This window comes from Syngnathus acus, chromosome 20 (genome assembly GCF_901709675.1).
Source record: "Syngnathus acus chromosome 20, fSynAcu1.2, whole genome shotgun sequence".
Taxonomy (NCBI): domain Eukaryota; kingdom Metazoa; phylum Chordata; class Actinopteri; order Syngnathiformes; family Syngnathidae; genus Syngnathus; species Syngnathus acus.
Genome location: NC_051104.1, coordinates 5,807,481 through 5,824,710, shown reverse-complemented (window position 1 = coordinate 5,824,710; position 17,230 = coordinate 5,807,481). Strand labels below are relative to the sequence as shown.

The following is a 17,230-nucleotide window of genomic DNA, read 5'->3' as shown; positions in this document are numbered from 1 at the left end:
GAATAAATAAATAAAAAACCCAAAAATCTGCCCTTGTTTTTCTCTAGCACGTCAGGTTCTCAAAAATAATATAAAAACAATAATATGCAATACAGTTATATATTTTTGGACAATTTTAAGATGCAATATTTCCGTTAGCTCTTAAAATAAAGTAGGCTATAAGATTGAAATGCATGGTGAAACACACTGAGTCATCAATTACTGAAGTAATTGTTAGTCGCAGTCTTTTTTTAGTTAGTCACAAATCTAATGCTCTAATCTGAGCAAATAAACCTTCAGGAAATCGCAATTACATGATCGTGGAATGAATGGAACACAATATTTGACAGGGAAAGTTTGGTGGGGTGGGGGGGCATTGGCTTTCCTAGTGTGTCGCTTCATTGTCCCCCTTAAAACCCGTGTCGGCTGAGCCCAGGGGCTTTTTGTTGCACGGAGAATTTAGCAGCAGGGAAATCTGTGTCCAATGAAACGCCTCCTTTTGTAATGGGTCAAAGGTCGGCGTAAGGAGGATGTCAAGGGCTGGAGTCAGCACATTGGCTCCATGTGAGGAGACTACATCATGTCAGCAAACATGACTAGTGAGGGGCCCACAAAAGAGTTGAGATGTCATAAATCCGTGTGGGGCTGATTGATTTCAAATGGATATATTGATTCAACTTAGCAAAGACCATGTCCGTGTCACCATCTCTCAAACTAGACAATCAAGGGAGGAAAAAAAAAAACAGTTGAAGAGAGAGTCTCTTGTTTGCTCTTGAATGTACAATACTAACCCTGAAGCCTGTTGCACCATTGCACTCTTTTTACTAGCAGATTTAACATAAAGACTCATTGTACTGGTTGGACCAGATCAACGATTCACTGTTGTTTTATTTTGTTTCTCCATCAGGCCTGTTGCTGAAGCCACTAATGAAATTTTGCAATTGTATAGGAATAAAGATAGATGTCTCAATATTTGTAAATATCTTACTGTAGAACTTATTTGATGTTTATATAAAGTAATAGTTATATGTATGTGTATGTGAACCTAAAAAAATGTGAATATGCAAATCCTTAGGTTGCCCGTGCAAAAGAAAACAAATTATTATAACAGTCAAATGCATTGTAAAAATTTATTGTATTTTTTTTTAAATTACTTTATCAATCGGTTATCATAAATTCATTCTGACAAATTTTGAAAGAATATACATTGGTTGGGTCCTACATTGTTAAAATTTGTACTGTGGGTTCGAGTTTCAACTGGCATCATGTCTCATCGTGGCTAGTAAAGGCTTGCTTGAGCCAGAGGAACCTTCCTCCCAAGCTTTTCATGACAGACGCCGCATCTGACATGTCCCATCCCTCCATTGCAGCAACCTTTTTGTTTACGTTCCACAGACAGCAATTAATGGCCTTTCAGCATCTGTCAGAATGTGGAGAAAAGTCACACACTCAAGAAACCCAAAGTGGCTGAAAGGAAAAAACCAAAGCAAACACCTGTCATGTTAACACTAGCTGTACAGTTGTGTTGATGCATCACACACAGACACACACATGCACACACACACACACTTTGCATAGCCATCTTGCTTTTTGTTGCAACACAAGAGAGGGGGAAGACAGACACGGACAAAGTGCTTGAGTGTCAAGAAAGATGGATGACAAGAGAGGAACATATGGTCCACTGTTGTTTTCCTACTAAATCCTCCTTTTAGCGTGTGGCTGTTAGCTTCATTTCCAAGTGTTTGGACTGAGATTGCATTGACGTGAGTGGGACAGAACATGACACATTGTTACTGAGTGCAAAATAGAAGGGAATGACACAAACCACAGAGCTGAAGGGGTAGCCAGCGTAACATGTTGTTTTTATCAAATTGCAATTGGCTAGGAAACATCTAGTGCTTCACTTGTAGTACTAGTAGAGCACAGATGCTTACTCGAGTGCACATAAGCTGAAATCACAAAAAAAACTTCACCCTACATGCTACCTAAAATTGTATATATGGGTACTTTTAATAGTGGGGCAAATTATTACTTGGGTGGGGAGCATGATTGTTGGGTGGAGTGCACCTTGAGGCCATATGTCAACCAAATGTGCCCACAAACGGAATAAAAACACATTCTCAAACAACATTGATATATACTGTGGGAAAATTTTAATATAGCAACTTATGATAAAACGCAAAAACATTCCAATTATCGAGTCATAGGAGCTTCATTTTAATTGAACTCTGTCTTTAATTTTATTAGAATATGCAGCGAGCCTAGATGAAAAACATGCAATGGCTTGCATTTGGGACACCACTGGTCCACCACTCGGTCCCTCTTTCTTTTCTGTCCAAGAGGGATTTTTTTCAATGCCAATGCAATAGTTCTGTGTTTGTATTGGACAGTTAGCATGCAATGGGCCTATACATAGCATTAGAATGTATACTGCAGAGCCCGTGGTGCCAAACAAGCAAGTTTAGTGCTTGCTTGCAGATGAATTGCGGTCGCACGGTTGCCTTCTGCTGACAGCCACAAAAGCTATAATTTTGAGTTAAAGCCGGTATAATGAGCACTGCTGAAAAAAGCCCATTGTATATTCGCGTCGCTTTAGTGTTTATTAATGTACATATACCCTCATGTTCGATTGTTTTGTACTTACTGTTTGTTTTAGTTTGTTCTTATTGCACGGAATCTTAATTAACCTAAATACTTGTTCTAAAAGGGGTCACAAATTAATGCAGTGAAGCTTACAAGGGGGCTGCCTACCACTAGTGGTACTCACATAATTTTTTTTCCATTTCATGGAATTTTCGTCATTTTGGAATATTTTTTTCTGTTTTATTTTTATTTTTTTAAATCTAGCATTTCAGAAATAATAATAATAAGGTAAAAAACAAGAACAAGGTATTTTAACAATACTTACCCTCCAACAGAAGATGGCGGCAGTGTATTTAAACGCTGTTTGAGAGTTACGCAAAACGAAGAAGTGGCTGGTGACGTTTTTGTGCGTCATGACGTAGTTCCTTACGTACGCTCACATCACATAACCCCATGCGTGAGCTACCCTGATCGTTGACATTGGAACAGAACGTGGTTAAAAGTACTACAGTAAGTGGTTATTTTGATTTTTTGTTGTTACACTTCACGTTATATGTGAATAACCCTTTCAACCAGCTTTTACGCACTGTGAATCTTTCGCCGGATTTAACGAATTTTGTTTGGATCTTCAGGTAATATTAGCAATGCTACGAAACTCTTGACTGTGGGTAGAAATAAGCGTCTACATAATATCAGCTGTTTGATATTTTAATAATCACTGTTTTTAATTTAATAATATTTAATAAAACGCAAGTATGCGGGTTCAGAATTCAAGTGTCGCTGCTAAATAACTGATGCTAGTTAGCATTGAGGTTATTTTACAGAGGTATTATGTTATTATTTATTTGCATGCACTAAGAGGGTCATTATGACGCAATTGCGTAATTACTTGAGTAGATTTTTAAGTAAAGGAGTCAAATTAGTACTTCTATGTCCCCCCCCAGTATCTGTACTTCTGCACAAGACAAATTAATAAGAAAACATTTACCTACTTGTTTGGATGTGATTCTCAAGCTTGCAGAAGTATTGATTTTTCTTTTCTCGCTTGCTTCCACTTTTTAATTGTCTCTGTGTTTGTTTGCACATCAATTCAGGCGGGATGGGGGCCTTGACTTCAACACCTGCAGCTTCTACAGTTCAAGCAGAGGCAATGATTGCCACCCCTCCTCAAGGCTGTCCTATGCACAAAGAAAATCAGCCTGTTAAAGGTGCTGATGCATATTTTATTAGCATGGAAACGGTGGTAATGTTATCTAATACTTGTCTCTTATATTTTTTTAAAAGTTGTATCTCCCCCATCAGAGTGTCCCATGCATAAACCTCAGCCAGTTGCAGGTAGGGACAGGTCAATAGGTCAAGTTGCAGCTTACTATCTGCATTGTGACATCACATCATATCCTGTTGCAGCGTCTCCACCTCCGGAGTGTCCAATGCACAAAGCTGAAGCCGGCCCAGATCACCAGGCTCGGGCCTATGAATTTGTGGAGTGTCCCATGAAAGCTGCAGCAGGCTCGAATAATGACATCGACCCTACAAATATGGTACAATAAATACTTTTTTGTTCTATTATTTGTTGGAACTGCTACAAAAGGAATATCATTTTCACAACATTTCTTTCATTTCCTCAGATGCCTCCTCCTAACCAAACACCTGCTCCAGACCAACCCTTCGAGTTATCCCTCAACAGAGAAGAATCTAAAATTCCTCGCCATGGCAGCGAAAAGCACTGGGTGTACCCATCTGAACAGATGTTCTGGAATGCCATGCTGAGGAAGGGGTCAGTGTGTGAACCTGGTGTATCTCCTATATATAGTAATCATCATCTTGTAGTTTAACTCTTTTATTTTATTGAACACTCAGGTGGCGCTGGCGTGAAGATGACCTTGCTGCTGCCGACATGGGCAACATCATCAAAATCCACAACAAGAACAATGAACAAGCCTGGCATGAGATCCTGAAGTGGGAGGCCCTGCATGCAAGGTGAGGCATGAATTTATCGATAGAACCAGAATATTTCCTCCACTGTATTTGTATTTAAATCGGTCTTCTGTAAAATATTCCTGCAGTGAATGTCCATGTGGTCCATCCTTGAAGAGGTTTGGAGGGAAAGCCAAAGAGTACTCGCCAAGGGCTCGTTTCCGTCATTGGATGGGGTAAGCCAATTTTCAATGTAATGTGGATATTGATATCTGGGTATTTGTGTTTTATTGATTTCATCAAATATGAATTCAATTATGTTTTACACAAAAATGTGGTTTATGAATGAAATGTAAATTGCCATTCATTTAATGTCATTTTAAAAATGTATTGAGATATATCATCAGTCTATAAAAATTGTCCATAATGCAAAGCAATGAACTGAATTTTTATATATATATATATATATATATATATATATATATATATATATATTTGTGGATATATATATAGCCTGCAGCATAAATAACATGTCCACTTGCAGCATCTAGTCAGATCAAACACAAGCTGCATCTTTTTTTTTTTTTGTGCTTTGCTCTTCTCTGATAATCATACAAACAATGGGTTCATTATGTGAGGCTGGTTGAGAAACGGCACTTAAGCGCTACAAAGTAGCATAGCGAGTACCTCATTTGCCTCTCCAATGCCTCGTCGTCGCTCTCGTAGCTACGAGCTGCCCTTTGACCGTCACGACTGGATCATTGACCGCTGTGGAAAGGAGGTCCGCTACGTCATCGACTATTATGATGGAGAAATCGACAAAGAAACGTACCAGTTCTCCATCCTGGACGTACGCCCGGCTTTTGACTCTTTAGGTGCCGTATGGGATCGCATGAAAGTGGCCTGGTGGCGATGGACCTCCTGAAGAACTCTTTCATGAACTTCAAGGTGCTCATTTTAGCTCTTTGCAATTTTTGTGTTGCTGTGTAAAGACAAATCAGCTTTTGGCGACCTAATCACGGTTTGTAAGAAATTAGTCTTCCGCTAATTGTATGACTAAGACTTGCTTTGAAGTTCACTGTTATTTTTTTTTTTAACAGGATAAGTTATTACTGCTCAAGTTTTTATTTGTACAAATTACCTTGAAATATCACAAAAACTGCATTGTACCATGTGTTATGTAATAACTAAAACATAGTAGTTAATTGTTAAAGTAATTCTCATGTAAACGTTTGGAGACCACTGCTTTCCATATTATATCAATATACTGTATTACTGTAACTAATAAATTTCCATCAACCTACTGGACACAAAATAATGACTCTTAATATCAACAGCTTTTCCTCGTGGGTCACATTTGAGGTTTAAAATCTCCAAACTATTATGAGACATTTTAAATGATATTTTCTTATAATTGTGAATTAATGCTTAAGACGTTTAAACAGGGCAATTGAAAAAAACATTGACCCTCAAGCCACATGGATGCAGTTTCAAGTATGAACAAAAGGGGGAAGTGTTACACCAAATGTTATGTCTTGATTTGCAGTTGAGGGACCCACTACACCTCTAATGGTTCCTACACTTCATATATATGATTGTAGCTTATAGTGGTGTAACGGCATCATACTGGGGCAATTGTGATATTTTAATTAATATAATTTTATTACAACCTAGGTTAGAAAATATTTCGAATATTTGAATGAAGTGTTCAATTTCCGACACACTTGGATGATTTAATTCATTTTTTTATTCAAAGAGACATTTTATAGGTTCATAATAGAATCCACGCCCTGCATAACGCAAACGTCCGGCCATCTTACCACCACCACTGCTGTGAGGCTGTTTCCGGCCTTGCTTGTGTTGTTGACAATAAAATCACCTATCTCCACAGGCAGTTATGTACTTCTATAGCATTGGCCACCTTCACAGCAGAACCGCTTGCGAGGCCATGGGAAGCCTGCCCGTAGCCTGTGGCGCTGTCTATTGAGTTATACTTCCTTTTCTTTGTGCAGACCACATCAAAATACGATGTCATGTGCTCATTTGTGAGCCTTACTGGTGCTGGCAGGCACCTTTTATGTTTCCGAGCAAGAAAGCTGAATGTTCTAGCAACATTTCATTTATTGAAAGTAAACCCAAATGTATGGCTCTTATAAAAAAAACAAGCATTTCTAAGCATCGTTTTTATTTTTTTAAATTGATTAGGTAATGACTAGCCACGTCACAAAACTTTATTAGCAAACCCAACGTGAGGTTTTAAGAAGAAACTTTGATACTTTACATTTAAGACACAAGGCAGGGAAAGCGAAGAATCGCTTAAGGCTGAATATCAAAATAATGTCTATAACAAAAATAAATGTAAATATTCTGCGCTGAATCCCGAGACAATGTCCATGACCGAGAGCTACGGAAAGAAGAAACAGACCTCTTGAATCTTTGATGAGTTCCCTTCGAAAGCGTAACGAGGTCATTTTCTTTCTGGTTATCAAAATAGTGGATGTATGCTTCACTGTACACGGTCTTGGGACTGATGTATTCATTTCGACTTAATTTCCACAGCATTGCTGACTGCACAGGGTACAAATAAAGCGAAACAGCCATCCGAACACGTCTCGCAAGTTCATTGAGCTGAAGGGCCTCGATGCAATTTACAAACCTTCACATTTGCTGTTTATTTCTGCTTTAGTTTATCCTCAAGTGGCTTTTGTGGAATAAATGCCAATGGGCACATCTGGCCGTGTTGAATTGATGAACAGCTATCGGTTACGTCAGTGGACAGAGCAGAAATCTAATACGCAGTTAAGGCAACAGATGTAACATTTCTTCAGGCCGTTGCATTGCATTACGTCCATGGAGAATCTGATTTTACTGCATGTGTGTGTTTGTCGTACTGTTGGTGTGGTGGGTGATTATCTTAAAGGTATAGTACACATTGCATAATGATTGATTTTTAGGCATTGGTTCACGAACTATGCTTCAGTTCTGAACCAGACCAATGTTTTTATTATTTTAAATTAGCCCTCAGTATGGCTCCAAAGAAAGAGCAAACAATAGTGTTAGAAAATGTAACCATGAGAATAATATTTGATTCTGATCTCGTAATGCAGTTTGTTTCATCTGCTGGGGACCAAAATTGATTTTAATTGGCAAAACTCGGCAGGGTTCTGACTCCATACATGAGTATCAAGGGTAACAGAAGTTTACAGAGAAATGTCCAAAAAGCTGGAGTGAACAAACTATTTTAATAGTCGGATTAATTTGTGCATGTACCGCCATCTCCTGATTTGTGTTTCACTTCAAACCCTGCGGTCATATCTTGCTGCGAGGCTAAACTGTCGTATTGAAGCATGGCTATAAATACCAAGAGAATATGTTCTTGTTTAATTGATGCCTTCGTTTCACGTGCCCCGAGGCAATTTGTTTTTACTTCCTGCCCGAGGAGAAAGATCATACAACGCTGCCCCTGCTGGTGTAGAAAGTGCTGATAGAATATTAAAGAGGTCTGAGGATTAGCATGACACTGTTGGTCAAGATTGTTTCCTTCATTTCCGGGATCAGAAGTGGCACAGCTAAAGAAAAGAACGTCAACGTGTGAATATAAGATAAAGTCGACAATTCTCGAGTACAAAAGACAATTTAAAAAAATTAGTCAATTATAACCACGTCTTAAAAGCAACTCGATTGTGCTCAGTAGGGTTCTGAGGTTTGCAGAATCAGTTCGACTGGTGGAGCCCAGAGTTCAAAATGCTAATTAACAGAAAAACAAGGTGGTATTTGAAACAAATGGTAATTAGACTACAACTGTCAGATACAAGAGGACGTATATAAAAACAAAGCAAACAGAGCAACAAGAATTTGAATAATTAGGCATCAACGACAGCAGAAGTGACGCAGGGGACTCTGCTCGTGCCCCGAGCAGATTGTGTAAACAAAAAAACAAATGGCTCGTGACAGTAATAATCTTCATTAGGACAAAAGTAGAGCTTTGCTGCCATCTATGGGCAATTGCAGTGCAGTTGGGGGCATCAATCATGGATTTGAGTGCATAACTTGGCTACCTCTGATATTTCTATTTTGTAATCAAAAGTATGTGATGGTTAATTAGCGTAACATACTTTTGTAATACAGAAAATATACACTCAAAGTAGCACTTGATGGTTTTCTCTAGACCGTGACAAAGCCGACACAGCATCTCCTCCCTCCACTCCTTGGCAATGATGGCGAAAAGCTTTGACACAGATGTCGACATCTCAATCAGGGCCGAGCGCTTCATCACACATCTCCTCGGGGATGTAATCACTCCTTCTCCAATTTGGCATAAGCTGCTTATCGTTCTACCGGGAGCAATGACCAACGACTTTTATGGCGTGGGCCACTGACAAATGGAGAGATATTCCCCATCTGCCAACTAGTGTCTCTTCACGTTGGGGCTGATAAACTATTGTGAGGATCAGGGGTGAGGCCCTTTATAATTACTTCTCCAGTGATCATCCAATTTCACCTGGTGTAAGGGATCAATATCACAAGACGGCGCCTTGATGACTTACAAAGTCGCCTAATCTCACTTAATACCGCTTTCAATGAGGGAGCGAGGTAGGAGGTCTTTATACGATAGGACAATGGGCTATAGAAGCACACGCAACACCTTCAATGTCTGGTGAAATTCTATTTGTTGTAAGTACTTTTGGGCTCCTTTTGCTGTTGAAATAGTCTGAAACAGTACACTGAAAAATGCAATTGCAATCATAAACGTACTGTTCATGAAGGCTGTCGAAATGAATCAGTACATCGGCAACTAATCGGTTCTCAAATTAATCGACAACTATTTTAAGAATCGGTTGGGACTGTAAGCTGTTCAAATGTTTGCCATCTAGACTGCTGAGCTATCGTGAACGTTTATATTTTTGAAAATTAATCAGTGCAGTGAAAAATACAATTGCAATAATAAGCGTACTCTTCATGAAGGCTGTCGAAATGAATCAGTTCATCGGCAACTAATCGGTTATCAAATTAATCGACAGCAATTTTAAGAATCGGTTGAGACTGTGTAAGCTGTTCAAATGTTTGACATTTAGACGACTGAGCTATCGTGAACGTTTATATTTTTGAAAATTAATCAGTGCAGTGAAAAATACAATTGCAATAATAAGCGTACTCTTCATGAAGGCTGTCGAAATGAATCAGTTCATCGGCAACTAATCGGTTCTCAAATTAATCGACAACTATTTTAAGAATCGGTTGGGACTGTAAGCTGTTCAAATGTTTGCCATGTGGACTGCTGAGCTATCGTGAACGTTTATATTTTTGAAAATTAATCAGTGCAGTGAAAAATACAATTGCAATAATAAGCGTACTCTTCATGAAGGCTGTCGAAATGAATCAGTTAATCGGCAACTAATCGGTTCTCGAATTAATCGACAACAATTTTAAGAATCGGTTGAGACTGTGTAAGCTGTTCAAATGTTTGCCATCTAGACTGCTGAGCTATCATGAACGTTTATATTTTTGAAAATTAATCAAGGGCCACTTTGCATGTGGGCGGGGGTCCCCGCCGGTTGCGCAACCCTGACACATTGTTTGCTCCCTATTGACATGCCTGTTCTTTAATCTGGAAGTATATGCTGATGAGCTGTGAATTCATTTAGCATCCATTCACGTCATTGTTCGACATTGATTCCGCTCAACCAGAAACATGAGCACTAATTACGAGTTTGATTAGGGGGAGAGGCAAAGAAAGAAACGATGCGCTCAGTGAAGGTAACCCTCAACCCTGCCTCTTGTGTAAGGCTGGAAGAGTCCAGTGTTTTGCATGTGTGGGCTTTTGTGTGCTTAATTGCACAATGTGGGTAGTGATGTCTTTGTTGTGATGAGACCATTTAGAAGACTTAGACTTTCTCATTTTTATTTTATTTAATCTAATTCTCCGGTCAGTACATTTAACTTGAATCAAGAAGTCGTGTTTAAACTGTTTAATGTGACAGTACCACAAAAGTTAAAAAAAAAAAGGAATATTTTTATCATTTTTGATGACCAATTATGTTTTTCTTCATTCTAAGTTTTAAATCCAGATTTGCTTCCAAACAATAGCCCGAATCTACAAAGTAACGTCCGCGAAATATTTGCCTGTAGGTACCACAAGATGGCAGCAAAACACTACTTTTATATTGGACAGTGCTTTGGCCCCTCCCAAATCACATGTTCAAGTGTTGACACTTTCATCTTCCTCATTAATTAGCCCATTAAATAGCGCGAGGCCTAAACCAAACCCCAAACGTGAGTTGCAGTGCATACATTTCAGCTGAAAAACCACAATTGATTTTTAATGTACTTCTGAATATTATTACAATATTGAGCATGAAATTAGATTTTCAATGCAAACATGGCACACATCCACTATTTATTTATATGCAGCCCTGCTTGGCTTTTATCTTGTCAGAGCAGACGACTGCACAATCAAGCCGCATTACCTTTTGAAAGTGTCTCGAAAGGACAGGCAACAATAGCAACATTCACTTCAATTTTACATGCTGCAAATATTCCATGATTCCCCACACCAACAAAGACAAGACTCACTGCTGAGCGCATCCTCCAAAGTGCTTCAGGACATGAGAGGAAATGGCAAAAGCACTTGCCCCTTATGCTAATCAAAGTGGATCTATTTAGTATTCTCTCCAGGGGCTCACTAGATCCCCCCCCCCCCCCCTTTAAATTCACAACAACACAAAGAAACTCTGATTGTGCCCCCTATGCTAATTCTCTGAAAACTTTGTACTCCAAATGAAACCCTGCATCATGTGATCTCCATCAAGTGTTCATTTCACAAATGCATAGAGATGGTGTATCTGATTTTGTGAAAAGATATTAAAAGATGGGAAAAGTGTGACAGGAAAGGAAAATAGAACAACACGTGTCAGAAATGGGGATAAAGTTCAATCCTGACATTTTTTTCCCAATACTGTAATGGTATAAATATATTGTTTACAATACAAAAAAACAAATTTATTTTTCTTTTAATTTTATTTGATCAAGAACAGCTTACCTGTATGGAATATACATTTGAAATAATAAAACTTATGAAGTAGCGGTGCAACGATTAATCCATTACTAATCAAATTAATCAGTACTTTTTTGATCATCGATTTTGATATTTTCAAAATTGCATTCAAATATTTGCAATTTGTAACACATGCAGAACATGCCGCTTCTTTTTCTTGCTCTTCATTCTGCTGCAAACCTTCGAGTAGACAACAGCACTGTTGTGGCACAAAGTGGTACTGCGCTCGTGGGCAGTTTCCTTTGTTTCTGAATGTTTGTTTGCAAAAATAATATTAATTGTGCCAAACCTCTGAGGCAAAATAATCTATGGCAGAAACACAATTTAACGTTCATTCTCTTAGGTTTTAAATAACCTCGCTTGTTGTAATACCATCACCATGCAGATTTGGAATTGCTATGAACGTGACAAAATTGATTCGAATGCGCCGACAAGCGCATCTGTCTGCCTCCTTTGTTGTGGAGGATGCTGTGAATCGGATGCATTTGTGGTCCTCAGCCAACTTCCAGTGGGGTCAATCAGAGCGGACCGACGCAGGGTCATGCTCGCACACGTCTCTCTCAGGCTTTCATTAATATTATTTTGTTGCCGAGCCGTGTCGCTGGCTTATTGCTCTCTTGCACGCTTCACATTTCAATGAGGCTTACCTTTGTGCTTTACGATATTTCATGACAAGGAATTATTCATTTTGGATGAAAGGCACATGAAAGCCTGGCTGGAAAACGAATCGAGGCTGCTAGATGGCAATCGCAAGACTTGCATTGTTGTATACCTGCAATATTTGTCTCGTGTTAAGGTTGGATTGGTCGGGACTACTAATTCAACTTCATCTTTAAATTGAACAAAACTGATTTGGAATTGAGACAATCACAATACGGCAAGTGAGGAGAGACATATTACATTAAAAAGCTATATGAACCCAAGCCACAAACTAAAAATGTAATTCCTTTAAAAAAAAGAAAAAAAAGTTTTTTTCGTAAGGTCTTTATTTGCGGAGAGGACTCTTCCTCCTTGACACCTCAACGTCCGAGCGAGTCGGTATAGCTTCAGCCCAAATACCTTTTGACACAGTGCCAACATGTTTGACCCTTGATCCAAGCAAAATCCAATTAAAGTGACATGCAGCCAAAGGAGGCAAAATCCTACCACTAGAGGTCGTTGCTGCACTGCGCTGCAGTTGTAATTGGCCAGTGAGCGTGAGAGGCGTGGGCGGTCGTTGTCTGACATTCTATAGAAACACAAGTTAATGAAAGTGGAAAGTGGGAGAGAGAGAGAGATTACGTGAACATTGGATTTAATTGGACTTCTTTAAATAGCACTGGAACACACACACACACACAGATGTGCTTTGCGAATATTTTTCATTCTTCGTGCTTTCACGGTGGACTCGTTCTCGAAAACCCTCACAGAGGTTTATAGGTCATCTTTGACATTCTTTGTTTATCAGTTCACGTGATAAGACCATACTGTGGTGTCAAAGACTTTATAAATGTAATCTGCAATCAAACAGTGTGTGTGTGTGAAGGGGGTGTGTTCATTTTCACTAATAAAATTCTGCCTTTTTTCAAATGCAAAATATAAAAGGGCTATTGAAATAATCGATTCACATGTGGATTATTTTGCGGATTAATTGATGAATCGCACAAGAAAGTTTGTTACCATTTCTCATTTTAAATCGACAAACAAAAATGTATTCAGTTACTAGTTCGGTCTTTATATGTCATAAAATGGTTAAAAATGTTTTCCTCAGAAAAGGCCGATGCTTGCAAATGTCGCGTTGAATAAACACAAAGATAGTAATTCTGCTTTCGTGGAAAACGACAGACATATTCGTTTTTACCGAAGAGTGGCTGAAATTCGCCGACATTAATTCACACATTTCTGATTCGATAAAAAGAATAAAAGTTACCATTATGAGCATTAATTGCAGTTATACCACTTTGAGATCAGCTTTTTTTTGTTTATTGTCATAAAATATGTTCACTGCCTTATTATATATTGGGCCATGACTGTTGATTCCGCTTATTTTATCAGGTAGAAATGACTCATGAATATACAATAAACGCGACCTTGTGCTTTTCTCGTATTTCTCCCCGCCCGATACAAAAGCAGCCTTGCTGTCCTGGCATATCTCCGCATTTTCCACACAGCGCTTACAAAGAAGACCAGTGTGTATTTGCTATATTTGAAAGGAGACTCGTTCCAAAGCTATCTGTGTGTGTGCGTGCGTGACTGCAAGTATATTGTGTTAGGTTTCTGCCATTTAGGAAGCAACGACCGGTGGTGGCTTAAGGTCGATCAATTCTGTCTCTTCCTTTTCCTCTAATCAGACAAAAGGCGTAGCTTTAATTGCAGCTGCAAAGAGGCCCTTGCAGTGGGTGGACTTAAATGATTCTGGTCATCGCAGTTGCTATCCATTTTTTTCCCTTTATATATATTTTATGGCTGTCCATGTTCTGATTTGTAGACGGTGATATATATAAAAAGTCATACTAGCGGGAACTTCTGAGATCATCAACACAATAAGTTCTGCTACTTAGATCGAACCACCTTTTTTTTTTTAGTACCGACAGTATTAAAAGAATGAAGGATTTAAAACCTCCTCCCCACTCTACACCTTACTTATCACTTATGATGGAAAAGGACTGATAGACTTCTCTTAATCCCGCTTCAGGCTTTTCTGACTAGCAGGAGAAAAGGATTTAATGTCGGCTGAAGCTATTTCCTTGAGGGCTTCTTATACTCTGAGGAGCATTTTGTTGGTGTCAAGTGCCCAGCATACAGTTAATGGAAGGAAAAACACCCAATGGCTTTTCCCTAGGCTACGTAGGTGTTAATATTTTCTTCACATATGGCACTCTTGTTATATTAGGGGCAGATGATCCCAATACACCAGTGACTTGATGTTATAAAGAGATTTTCGTCCTGACAGGCAGGTATTGCTCAGGAGCCTTTCTGGTGTTGACGATTAAAATGATCTAATGGTCATAGCAGGAAGTTGGATTATAGTTAGCAAGACTGCTTCGAATTTTGTTCGAGGTAATTTTGCATGTTCTCCTTGTATGGGTTTCTCCAAAAATACTTCATAATTAATTTATTTGAGCAGCAGAAAAACAGTACGAAGAATATGAACGCAAAGCTTCCGCGAATGCATATAAGAAGAATATATATAAGAATACACAATGATTTGATTTTTATTTCGACACACAATACAAACTCGAAACTTTACTTAGGAAAGAAAAAAAAAACAAGTGACAAAATCAAACTATCTCAAGGTGAAGTAATGGCATAAGCATTTAGGTTCTGGAAGGCCATCTAACAGAAGAAAAGAAACATCAAATTGGAAATTGACCTTGACGAGACACTGGTGTTCCTAAGGCATGTCAGAAATAAAAGCGTAAGTGGGGACAAAGACAACCTGGCAATCTTAAATATTTTTTTTCCCTCAACCATTTTGCTTCATTTGACCAATTCTCCCGACAAACTGCCCCCACTCTTCATGTCGGTGGTACTGAGGTGTTAATTCTGCCAGTGTTACTGTCTGAGCCTGCAAAAGCACACCTGCTCTTTCTACTTCCACTCCCATTAAGAGTCCACAGCTTTTTCTGTGGGAGTATTGATCAACTTCACAGTATTTGTCCGTTACCATTCTTGGAGAAAACACCGAATGGGCTCAGACGCTGTATTTTCATTAGAAGACTCCACAGACACAAAAAGCATGGAAGAGGTAAAGGGCATCAAGCACAACATTAAGAAAATCAAGTCTGATGCTTCTCCGCCAGCTTCTTGGCTGTCCTTTAAGTTGCTTTATTAGGGAGCTTGTTTGTCTGACTCTTGACCAGTTCAGCTTGTTTTGAGTGAAATTCTAAGGCCCCCTGTCAAGTACCTTGAAAGTGTTGGGAAAGAGAACATTTTAATGACAGAAGAAAACATGATTTATTCTTTAAGGTTTACTTCGTGTGACATTATAGTGTTGATGATAATACCGTATTTTCCGGACTATAAGGCGCACCGGACTATAAGGCGCACCATTAATGCATCATGTCAGATTTTTTATTCAAATCAAATCATTCTCCATTTTACCTTTTTTATTTCAACTTCAGACGCAACAAATTACCTTATAAACACAAAATAATGATGCATAGTCTTTTTGATTCATGATTCATAGTCTTCAGCGGGCCACTTATGATTGATTTCATGACACAATGCTTCGGGCCAGTTTAAATTTAGGAATTTGCTCCATATATAAGGCGCACCGGACTATAAAGCGCACTGTCGGCTTTTGAGAAAATTTTAGGTTTTTAGGTGCGCCTTATAGTCCGGAAAATACGGTAGATGCAACAGAAATGGATGCATTTTTGTATCTTCATGTGAATCATTCTGTCACCTCTGCAAATAACTAGCAGTCTGTCCACCGAGTCAAGATAAATTAGGCTCCAGATCCTTGCATTGGGATCGGAAAATTGATTGATTGATAGAATTGACCTGACTGGAATGGATAGACACAAGTCAGATAAGAATGACTCTTAATGAGGTCAAAGAATAACTGTCACCGTGTCTCCCAATTTTTTCCAGCTAGTCTACATTCTTAAAGTTGACCAAGGTGTGAACATGGTCAAGAGAATCTTAAAAATGGAAGCTGTAATATTCCCAAATCACCCCATACGTTTTTTTTTTGCTGTTTTCCTGTCACTGCAGGGCTTTAATCCTCCTGTTGTCTCACTATCAAGTGGAGAAAGCATGAAATAATAAAGCAACATGGGAGAAAGAAGGAGGTGCATTATGTCCCTGAAGAGCATCCTCTAGGGAAATAGCCCACCCCCAAGCCCTGTAAAACCCACAAGAAGATTATTAAAAAGCCACCCCCTATTCATAGTGACCCCCTCATTCCTCCTCCACTCGATACATTTACTCCTCATACATAATATCGCTCATATACATAACAAAAGCCAAGGCACAAGACAAATCCGAATAGTTAGTTAATAGCTATGCATTACATTTCAGCCACATTTGAGCTGGGCTGTCTTTTTTTTTTTTTTTCTTTCCAGAAAATGGAATAAAGTGACATAAATGCTGTTCAGAACTGATACAGTATTTTGTATTACGTTGGTTTAGGTCCTAGTAAAACAAGTTATGTTGAAACTAGTTCAGCACATCTCAGTGTTTGGTTTAAATAAAGCACACTGCTATTATTCAGGATAATATATAATATATAAAAAAGTGGTGCCAGTCTTGCATATTCTAAAATGATTCCGCCACTGCTCACTGGAGACAATTGTTCAAAATGAATTAATAACAAAGAAAGAGATGCAGCATAGTTTGCAGGTCAGGGTTAACTTCTTTAATCCTCGACAATAGCAAATAAAAAGCCTTGCTTGGAATTACAAATATTGTTTGCACACAAATAAATACGCTCACCGTATTTGTGCTTGTGTAGGTTTCTACACAAAGCAATGAAAACAATCGATGGTATGATTTTGGATTAATTTCGTAAATAATCATCTAGCATACCTCGAGGTATCTTTTAATGTCAATAATATCAAGCCTGAGAAGGAATAAAACAAATAAAAAGGCAGTTATGGAAAAGAGTTTCAAAACATTTTGATATGCGAAACGAGACATCTTTTTATGATTTGTTAATTGTTATAATGTAAAAATACTCTATTTAAAGCATCCAAAGCTAATAAAGGCTTGTCG

The 17,230-nt window shown here is 38.6% G+C and overlaps 1 protein-coding gene across 1 annotated transcript; it reads left to right on the top strand.

Annotated features, from left to right (window-relative positions):
• Nucleotides 1–2,956: 2,956 nt before the first annotated feature.
• On the top strand, nucleotides 2,957–5,782 carry LOC119139362 (cytochrome c-type heme lyase). The gene is made up of 8 exons (XM_037279950.1): nucleotides 2,957–3,072; nucleotides 3,657–3,770; nucleotides 3,847–3,897; nucleotides 3,970–4,103; nucleotides 4,191–4,339; nucleotides 4,423–4,542; nucleotides 4,629–4,715; nucleotides 5,206–5,782. Exons 2-8 carry the CDS (start codon nucleotides 3,662–3,664, stop codon nucleotides 5,402–5,404), a joined length of 849 nt encoding a protein of 282 aa, XP_037135845.1. The 5' UTR covers nucleotides 2,957–3,072; nucleotides 3,657–3,661; the 3' UTR covers nucleotides 5,405–5,782.
• Nucleotides 5,783–17,230: the final 11,448 nt, after the last annotated feature.

Bases quoted from the DNA above. Each gene is read 5' to 3' on its own strand.
- LOC119139362 (XM_037279950.1), top strand. From the start codon at position 3,662: ATGGGGGCCTTGACTTCAACACCTGCAGCTTCTACAGTTCAAGCAGAG. The intron at 3,898-3,969 runs GTAGGGACAGGT...ATCCTGTTGCAG, and splicing joins TAAACCTCAGCCAGTTGCAG to CGTCTCCACCTCCGGAGTGT. The intron at 4,543-4,628 runs GTGAGGCATGAA...ATATTCCTGCAG, and splicing joins TGGGAGGCCCTGCATGCAAG to TGAATGTCCATGTGGTCCAT.